The 10,290-nt window shown below is 41.0% G+C and overlaps 1 protein-coding gene across 1 annotated transcript in view; it reads right to left on the bottom strand.

Annotated features, from left to right (window-relative positions):
• Window positions 1-1,279: 1,279 nt before the first annotated feature.
• The window catches only part of CDCA7L (cell division cycle associated 7 like), a 39,236-nt gene continuing 30,225 nt past the window's right edge, over window positions 1,280-10,290 (bottom strand). Inside the window, exons 6-12 of the mRNA XM_009282084.1 lie at window positions 9,348-9,707; window positions 7,363-7,437; window positions 5,684-5,869; window positions 4,082-4,216; window positions 3,068-3,217; window positions 1,777-1,913; window positions 1,280-1,426 (exon numbers count right to left, since the gene is read on the bottom strand). Coding sequence (XP_009280359.1) covers window positions 1,396-1,426; window positions 1,777-1,913; window positions 3,068-3,217; window positions 4,082-4,216; window positions 5,684-5,869; window positions 7,363-7,437; window positions 9,348-9,707 — 1,074 coding nt within the window. The 3' untranslated portion in view covers window positions 1,280-1,395. The remainder of the gene's footprint in view (window positions 1,427-1,776; window positions 1,914-3,067; window positions 3,218-4,081; window positions 4,217-5,683; window positions 5,870-7,362; window positions 7,438-9,347; window positions 9,708-10,290) is intronic.

The raw sequence follows: 10,290 nt of genomic DNA, 5'->3' as shown, positions 1-10,290 counted from the left end.
TACTAAGCTTTCAATAGTACGTGCTGCTTTCTCAATCTGCCTTGTAGTTAAAGCAAAAGGAGATAAATATTTTTCAGTCAGCTGGAGCAGGAGATTTGCCTCACAAAAACATAATCCTTAGTGTAACACTTATGTGTGCTATGTTGTTATTTCCTCATTCGTCAGTGTTGCATTCAAGTGTTTCTCCATATAATGATTATTGATCTGCAAGCATTCCTTCATTACACCTGCTACGGGAAAGTAAATGAGAAACATCAGCATCTGGGTGTAGTCTGACTCACAAAATACTCCTCTTGATTATTCTTTATTCTCTCTACATAAAATGAAACATGTATCTTTCTTACAAGAAATTTAACATAATCATACTGCAATACAAACATGTTGCATTTAAACGAAGTTGTTTGAAAGCTTGGTTGTACATATGAAAAAACATCTAAGTATGAACTGTATGTAAAGAAAGTAATCCTGAACTTTGCAATTTAAACCAGTTAACCAGTTACGACTGCTGTAAGGTAGTTGGTTCAGGCAGCAGGTGCATCACACAAAAACTGCTGGTGAACAATTCGTTTTCTTTATTGGGTTGATGTTTAAAATTTTTAATTTTTTTTTTAATTTTTTTTTTTTTTTTTTTTTAACAAAACACTCTTCCACTTTCATATTTCAGTGATTAATTGCACTTTGGAATAAAAAAAAAAATCATCCTCCCACTGGTAGGTTGCATCAGCTTTGGCTGGAATATAAAGGCATTCAGATGAAAGTACCCTTCCCTTCTTTGCAGAGACAAGTTCCATCAACTACAGGTGGAAGAAAGAATAGGTTCAGAAAGCAAGGGCTGGAAAACTGAATCTTTATGGTCAGGTTGGAACACAAGGGGGTTTTTGTTTCTTTAAAGACGGGGTATGCTTTACAGGTAGTTGCTAAACACTGTTTCTGCAAACTTGGTCAATTTGAGCAATATTTTTATTTATATAATTGTGTGGTTGTGTAGCTCTATTAAAAATTAACCACTCAAGGTTCAAGAGTGCCATTTCACTTAATGTATAGGTCTGTGCGTGTAGATTTCTCTACCAAAACATTTTCCTGAGAGATCTTTTGCATAAGACCACATCAATCAAAAAGTTCCCAACACAGAAATACATATACTATACTCTACAATTCTATCTTATATAAAACATAGTAATAACCTTTAAGTCAAAATATTTGTCAACGTATTAACCAGTTGCAGCACAGCTTGAGTTCAGTGTTTTCAATTGTCATCCGCCAGTTGTTTTTGTACACAGAAATACATATACTATACTCTACAATTCTATCTTATATAAAACATAGTAATAACCTTTTGAAGTCAAAATTTGTCAACGTATTAACCAGTTGCAGCACAGCTTGAGTTCAGTGTTTTCAATTGTCATCCGCCAGTTGTTTTTGTAAACTAGAAGACATGTGAGAAAACAGTGTTAGTGCTTCTTAGGAAACTCAGATTCCCCCTAAACAATTTCCTTTGCTGAAGAGGACGACTTCCAAACCAGCACTTCTGTATGCTTGAAGCAATCAATACTGATTTCAAAATAGGGAAAAGCATTTCAATTTCTTAAGCACAGGAGTTGTTTACACAGACAATATGACTCACTTTAATGCAGCTGATTTCAGCCTAGGAGAAATCTCAAGTCCAAGAGACTTCTTTTGCATAGGTTCAGGATCTGCCCCAGGCCACAAAACTCAAGTATTATTTAAAGGGCTACAGCAGTTTGAAAAAGAATGACTGCGGGGCACGGCCCTCACCTTTCCAGATACTCCTTGACGTTGTCGTAGCCGTAGAACTTGGCCAAGTGGATGAGCATGCCCGTGGCACAGCGCCCGTCCCGCCGGCGGCAGTAGCTGCAGTTGCACACCCCACGACAAGGAGGACAGATCCAGGCCTGCAAGGGGGTGAATGTGGGAGGGGGGTTAAAGGCAACCAGTAAGTAAGGTTATATTCGCCTTCCCGTTGCTCAGACAGACAAGAGTATAGCTTCCTTACTGCATGATTGTTCAGGGCAAGGTTTTAAAAACCTGAATCAGCCAGCCAACCAACCTTGTTAACACTTTCCAAATTCTGTAGGATTAAAGAAGTGATTAGGTACTACCCTGTTTGCTTGAATACTTCTTACTCTGAAGACTCAGGTTCTCTGATTTGTTCAGTATTAATTTAAAATAGACTAAAGGCATCTGTAACGCCTAATGATAACTCATCCTATGTTGGGCTGACCGTAGTGAACTGCCTAGAAAAAGATGGGTACCCACTGTGACAAGTTTCTTTGGCTCTGCCTGCTGGCATAGCCCGATTCCCGAGACTGAATTACCCAGCATGTACATGAAGTCAGGCATCTCCCAGCTGCTCAGCAACTGAACATAGCGGCGCGGGTGCTAACAGCCTGCATTACAGTATAGCAGCCATTGCCACACTGGGCCAGCACACTGGAGCCGTTAGTTCTTCATTGTCCTTCAGAAGAGCCCAGAAGCCCATCTCTAAAGCAGAGCGGGGGGAGAGGAGGTCCCAGGAGCACAGAGCGAGCTATTCTGCCGCGAGGTCTTTGCGTAGCCACGTGCCTCATTCTCTGGCAGCAGCCTGTGCTCTCTCCTTGCTCAGTGCCTTGGGGGACAACAGAGAAAAGGGAACCAACCCTGAGACTTTTAGATCTCCTTCTCCTTTTTTCTCATATTTAAAAATTAGAATCTAAAACAAGGAACCTGCTTTGCATGCCATGTTACTGAAAGCATTAAAAAAAGGGTACATTTTGGCATTTTTCTGAAAGGGGAAAGATTCCTTTTCTTAAAAGCTCTCACGCTTTCCCTCCACTATCTGGGGTAAGCAAGTGGAGCTTCAAACCACAAAGCTGGATGGACTGTAACCCAGGTCCAGCACTTTCCACTTGAGTTCCAACAAGATCAGTGTCAGTCGTAACAGTACTACAGATCTTCTCATGGCAAAAAGCTTTGACCACCATGTTATCATGAGCATATACTCATCACAGCTTACTAACAAAACCATATTCATTACGCTTTCTTTCCAAGCCCAAGAAATGATACTTACTGGATCAAGCAGTGCTGATTTCACATCTTCCCCGTATCGATTTCGAAGACACGGTCCACAAAACTGCCCCCTTACTCCTCCACAGCCCTGGTTGCGACAGATTGTCTTTGTATCAATTGTCTTTTGTCGACACTGGTGGCAAGTACTGCCCTAAAGTTGGAAAGGAGGAGAAATACGTATGTATGAAGGACATCTTAAATGCTTGTTGCTGAACTTTCCTAGTATATCTGCTGATAGCAAAACAAAACTTCAAACCAAAGTCAAATTCAGCAATGAAAATCTTAGTAAGAACTGTAAAAGTTCTGTTATTATGATAAATCATAGTTATCTGGAGAGATGCTAGGGATTTTACATAGACAGTGCCCAGCCTCAGCTGTGTTGGGAGTCTCAAACTACATGAACCTCATATTGCAGTTCTGATCCTTTCCTCTATCTAGGAAAAAGCTAAAACCATTCAGAAAAATGACCTTCTGACTTACCTCTGCAAATACAATGAAGCATGAAATATATAGTAAGCTGATCATCTAGATCTTTATGACAATTAATAATAGCCAAATCCGGTGAAAGAAAGGAGGAGGAGTTCCATCAAGAGCTTTGGAAACTCCCCAACCAGTACAGAAATGTCATTTCCAGGGAGTACAAGGAGCAGCAGGGATCACTATTATTTAATGGTACAACCACCGCCACATTTATATTAAGTGAGAATGAGAGATAAAAGGGATGTCAACTCTTACCAGTGGTGAGTCATAGCTATTGCAAATTGCACTTAATAGCTCTATGGCAAGAAAGCACTTCTTTGCAGAAGCAAAAAATTGGTGGGGCATATCAACCGGCATGAGCAAGCCCACAGAAGCCTGACAAAGCTTCCAAGTTGTGCTTGTGTAATAAAATAATGCAAAGCTGCACTCTCCAGAACCTCAGGAAAGCATACCCTTTAGCAAACACCAGAGGAACTGTTAGGAGACTTTCAATTTCAAGCAAATGGACACACTGAAGAAAACAGCAGCCACTTACTAGAACTTTGTCATAGATTTTGTCTTTAACAGTGATTGCAATGTTGTCCAAGTCCTCCTCAGTAATATCTTCTACTGGACGGTGAGATGAATACTTTGATGATCTCCTTCTTTTGCGCACTCCACAATCCCCCTGCTAAACAAACTCATCTCAACACCTTTTGTCTGGTGTCATGAAGACTCTGTCACCACACTTGGTGACAAATTCTTTCATTTATAATGTGTATGCAGTCTAGAGGGGGCGGACTACAGGCTCACAGACCACTAGAAGAACAGGGAATAGAGTTTCCAAATCATCACTGCCTCATTCTCTCCCTCTCCTCCCTCATCTTTTCTCTACTCCATTATTTATTCTGTTTATATGTTCTTCCTTCCCATCATTGCTACTTCTATTTCCACAAATTCCTAACGTGTTTTTCTGCTACCTCCTTTTCTTTGCATTCCCTGCACACCTCCACTGTAACTCTTCACACTCCACTTCTTCCCTCTCAAAATAAGGAACTATAACCATCTGCCTTCCCATGCCTTGCTCCTTCAATGTCCTAGCATGCTCTCTAGTTGCCTTCTCCAATGACAATCTCTAATGTCTTGCAAAAAAACTACTGAAGTTTTAGGTTAGTCCTGCCATACCCAGCCCTTTGTTATTATCCTGTTTGTTATTTGGAAGAGAGTCCTCTACTCACTATTAAGCGCTCTTATTTTCCTTCCAAATAGCAATCTCTTTGACCCCAATCCACGGATCATCATTATGCCCCTCAGGAGATTTCAAATTTCATGTACAAGTCTCAACTGATCCTTAGCCTTCCGCCTACTCCACTCTTAACACCTAATTCATCCTTTGCCATAGATCAGCTCTGTTCTCTCCAAAATAGTCATTTACCAGCCCAGGTTCTCATTCAGTGCTACTCCACCTTGTTTAATAGCCAAGTTCCCTCTATAATGCTTTAGCTATGCCCAGCACCCATTCCTATAAGCAGAACTGGGATCCAGCCTCTATCATGTAGATGCAAACTTAAGAGTCTTCCTCATAAAGGCCATACAGTAAATATAACTAAGACAAATGACCACCATAAGCCAAGGGATGGAAAAACAGGAGATTTAAAAAACACGGGGAAGAAAAAAATCTGCAACTTTTGAACAGCTAGCCAGTACATCAGCAGTTTGTTGGTGCAGATTCCCTTCATTCATTCTCAGTTCAGCTGTATAACTGCTCTCTATCTTCCCTCTGCTATTTCCAGAGAGGGGTTTTTGCTAACTTTTCCTGAGCCTGAAGACAGAGATCTGCTTTGTCACCTCCACCAGACCCACCACCTTGTCACTCAAAGGCCTTCTATGTTGTGGGCTCTAATAATTTTCAGATAATAAATAAATAATAGACCATAAGTAAACTGCCTTGTTATGTTTTGGACAACACAGGTCACCCAGGTAATGGTGAAAGATGAGGCAGGAAGGCCTGAAGACAACTTCTTCTGTAGCTAATCCCAAATCAAAGGTTCTCATTGACTTTCTGTAGGATGTGATGTCTGCTCTAAGTGTTGGCCAACAATTTAAATGAATGTTTCCTAATCCTTGACTACTGGAGATATCAAAGTCTGGCAAATACCACACTGAGTCTCTTCTTCAAGAGGTTTTGTTGTCTATAGCTACGGAACTGTTCTGCAAATTTAACAGCCGACACAGTAAATTTTTCCAAGGCAAATTTCTCTGGTGGACGAGCATTTCTGGTTGGGTTCATGCGACGTGCTATCTGGCCTTCAGAAAATGTCCTCCTTGGGGTTTTCTTCTGTTTCTGGAAAGAGAAGATGATTCCAGTAATTGTCCTTTCAGTTATGTTTGTAGAGTTAAACACCAGAAATTATCTCAAAATGTCTGTACCACACTTGTACTATCAGGAATTAATCTGTTCTTCTCCCACTCCTTATTTGTTAAGCCAAACCTCACCAATTTCTAGCATACTTAAGTGTTCTCCCTACATGCTACACCTTTTTGATCCTTTTATAACACCACACTTCCACAGTCAAATTCTATTCCAATTAACATCACAGAACTGTACCAGAATTTTTTGTATGGCATATTAAGGTAGAAGCTAGTTCTCACTGTTCTTCAGCAGCTAAAGGTTCAGATTTTCCTACAAATTGAATACATCTTCAAGGAGTAACCTGAATTCTAGTTTATTTTCTTTTATATTTTTTAAATTGAAGGGGCAGTAATAAGTTTCTTCTCCTACTTCCAGATTCCTAGATGTGGAAATTACTAGGAGACACAAGATACCCTTTTCATATTGTCACACCTGCCAGTTACTGCATGACTGAATTAATGCAACAGAAGTCCTGCATAGACACCTACCATAAAGGCACTTGTTTATCTGACAGGATAAACAAGATGTAGGAAGCAAGTCTGCTTGCTACTGTACTCTTTAGTTATTTCCTTCGAAAGAAGTGAAAGGCACATCACAATCACAAGGAGACAGGCTGGAAGTCAAAAACCAAGCAGAAGAGAGAACTAGAATACTCCTGATGCCCTCCTCCTCCTCAGGTAAAGATACTAAATAGAAGTAGCAGGCTTATGCATGTATTCAAAGGATGTTTAAGTTTCTATAGCATTTAACTAGAGCTAGCAAGGTTCCAGCCTTTCAAAGACTGTATAATTTGGCTTCACTTTTCACCTGACAACCACCGCACCAGCATTTCTACATGGGCTTCCCAAAGACATGGCCCTTCAATTTTTCCTCAGATCTCTTCAGTTTATAATATATGTGGAAAAACATTATTTTATAGAGAACCTAGAGGGGTTGACAGTTCTCTGCTTCTAGCCAAGAAAAGTCAGTCGAAATAACTACAGTATCATTCCGGGTTCATGCTGAAGTGGTTGAGTTTCATCAGCATGGCTCTACTGGGAAGTCTGGATTTTAAAAGAAAAGCCTGCAAGAGGGAAATTAACAGGGAAATTAACAGTATCTAAACCCAAAGAAAAGCAGCTACTCTTCCTTATTCCCACATACACAAACGTTTGTCTAGCATCTCAACAGTATTTCTGGGGCAAAAGTGGTAAAGAAGCATCTCACCTTGGTCTCCGTATTTCTTCATAAATTATCTTATAAAATTCCATTTCCTCACATAACCTCTGGTACTTAAATACTGACCAATAGCAAATCTATAGAAATAAAGTGACCAAAACCAAAGAAAACCAGAACAAACTTGGTGAAAGCATTTAATCAGGAAACACATTAATCCTAAGTCTAGCAAAAACGACTGTCACCTCTAGCCAGTACCAGAGACTTACCGAAGGAGTCGAGGTGGGTGTTTTTACTGGGAACAGGTCGGGTATGGAATTCAGTTCTGCCAGCAGCTGGGCAAGCTGAAATCAACAGTGATGCCGCATTGAAAACTCACTGCAAACTTGCAAATAAGCAACACCTATCATTCACTCTTCACATGCACTCCGAATTATATCTAAACACATGAAGTTTCAGCGCATGAAACCCTTCTGGAGGCACTTCATTTAAATGGGGCTCATAAAAGGGGTTCATTTACCCCTGAATGAGCAAAACTCTGCAGGCAGTACTAACGTCACAGCTCCCAATAATTCTTACTGGGAATTAGAATTAGCTAGAATTACACCCAATCTTGTTGAAACAGCACTGAAGAAGCGGATTACAACACTGTTACAATATCTATGACCGATAGTGAGAAATTCACAGTTCATATGACAGGAGGGAGAAAAGGAAGACAGGGTGCCCTTGGCCAGAAGACTGTAAGATGTTCCCTGCGGGCTATTGTACTGAATGACTGCTGATACACCTGTGATTTTTGCCAGGGAACTCAGTGTCCCCTTAAGCAGTGACATTGCAGCAGGGAAACTTTGCTCGTCGTTTTTCAGTGGTCCTTAGTAGCAATGACTAGCAACATCCCTTTTTCAATCATGACAGCTAGTACTAATTTCACAAATGCCGCAAACCACAGCCAGTAATGCTACATACCCATTGCTTTGTGCAGATACACACAGCGACATGGGAACATGCTCATTTGCAAAGTCGCAAAACAACTAAGCCCTACTGGTGGTTCCCCTAACCACGGCGTATGCAGTATCAGAAGCGCTTCAGCAAGACAATCTGTTGCACTGTGTAGGAGATGTCCTGGAAGTACATTTCAACAGAAGCAGTGGCTGACAGGTCCAAAAAAACACTGACCTGTTCTGGAAGACCAGGATGAGGCTATCTTCTGAAAAGCCAGCAATAGTGGAGATGAGCCAGGCTGCTAGCTGTCTCTGAGACCGCCCATACCAATCATGAGACTAAAAGCTGGATACAGCATTTCTCAGTAAATACTTCAGCGTGGCATTTATTAAGAGCTATTTAATGTCATTACAGTACCGCAACTAGGATGCCAATGAATTTCGCAATGGTTGAACTAGAAGGAGGAGTGGAAGGTGAGAAGGGTGGAAGAGCAGCAAGACCAACACAACAGCAGTGAAGATACAAGATAGATTAGAAACACAGATACAAAACTAAAGCAAGTTTTTACGTGGGAGCTGCAGGCCCGCTCACCCAAGAGGTGTACTTGAGCCCCAAGACTGCTTGGAAGCCACAACTTTTCCTGGAATACAGTAAAACTGAAAGAGCCACTGAGGACCCAACATCAACTCAGATTTGCACAGCAGCATGATAATTAAAGAGAGCTGGTGGCATTTTGGACAATAGAGGAAAAAGCGTTAGGGAACGATCAGTGTCTCTCTTTTCCACACCTACATGCACACATATGCACACTTTCAGTAGTTATATAGCAAAGCATAACTGTAAACATCACATCCCACACAACAGAAAAACCACATTTATCATCCTTAGCAGTTTTTAGCTGGCTTTCCAACTGCAGCAGATCTGTCAGACACAAATGAAAAGCAGAAACTCTATTGTGCAAATGACACCACGAACCACCTGAAGGGACCAGCTGGTTTTCTGACATATTCTGAATATAAGACTGCAACTTGGGCATCTGTAACTTTGTTCACATCCACATACAAAATGCTTGGTTCAATTCTGGTTTTAAACTTGAGCAGGCTAGTCCTACTTGAGGCTATTTTAGGGGTAAATATCTGCATGCTGATGGTCCTCTAGGGTTTTCCCAGGTAGAAAAATTCAAGCACAAACCACCGTAAGATTTTCCCAAAGTCTCAGCACAGCACCAGCGAGGACCCCAAAATTCAAGTGTGCTGAAGCTAAGTACTCGGATGTAAATGTCAAAGAACAAAGCACTGCTCATAAGTCTTACCATGGCTTTATTTTCTTTAATATTCATGGCTCTCTTAAGCAGAGCACTGGAACTTTCCGCCTGTGTTTCTTTAATGTCTTCTTCAGACTCTGAAGCAGAGCCCTCTAGTTTGTCCCACCGCTTGCAGCTTATTTCTTTTGAAAGAGGTGTGAGGGGTTCACTGTCCTTTAGAGGTAAGTTAGAAAAAGCCTGTTCAGGCACTTTTTTCTCAGATGACTTTCTGGTGGGAAACTGCAAGGCAACACGAAGGCCAAAGCTTCTTCTCTTGGGAGAAACTTTCTTCTTCGCCTCTTCGTCCTCTTCTTCCTCACTACCCAATAAATTACCACGTTCTTCATCACTCAAGTCCGACTCCATTGCCTAGAGGCAGAAAGAACCCCATGTTACATTATTGGCTGTGACACAAGAAAGGCCATTTTTAAAATCACTAATTCTAGGCAGTAGTCTCGCCACCCAAAGGCACTGCCATAAATTCAACTAAATCAACAAATTTTTCAAAGTTCACAGTACACTACTTCTCCCTGTGCAGAGACCAACACAAAGTCTACATATTAATACTGTCTGGGATACAGACATGGCTGTCTTCAGAGGAACAATCTTGTCCAGCACAGTCAGTCTACAAGCAGGGGAAGAAGTTCTTATTTCTAATATGTGATGTTACATTAAATAAAGCTTTTTTCCTCTTTTAAGATAACATATTTTTCTTTAGCAGGACTGTTGTGGTTTAACCCAGCAGGCAGCTAACCACACAGCCGTTCGCTCACACCCCCCCCCCCCAGTGGGATGGGGGAGAGAATCAGGGAAAAAAAAAAAGGAGTAAAATTCGTGGGTTGAGATAAAGACAGTTTAGTAGGACAGAAAAGAAAGGGGAAATAATAATAGCAATAATGATAGAAGAATATACAAAACAAGTGATGCACAATGCAATTGCTCACCACCCGCC

This window comes from Aptenodytes forsteri, unplaced genomic scaffold, assembly GCF_000699145.1.
Source record: "Aptenodytes forsteri isolate BGI_AS27 unplaced genomic scaffold, ASM69914v1 Scaffold164, whole genome shotgun sequence".
Taxonomy (NCBI): domain Eukaryota; kingdom Metazoa; phylum Chordata; class Aves; order Sphenisciformes; family Spheniscidae; genus Aptenodytes; species Aptenodytes forsteri.
This window is presented reverse-complemented; position numbering and strand designations above follow the sequence as displayed.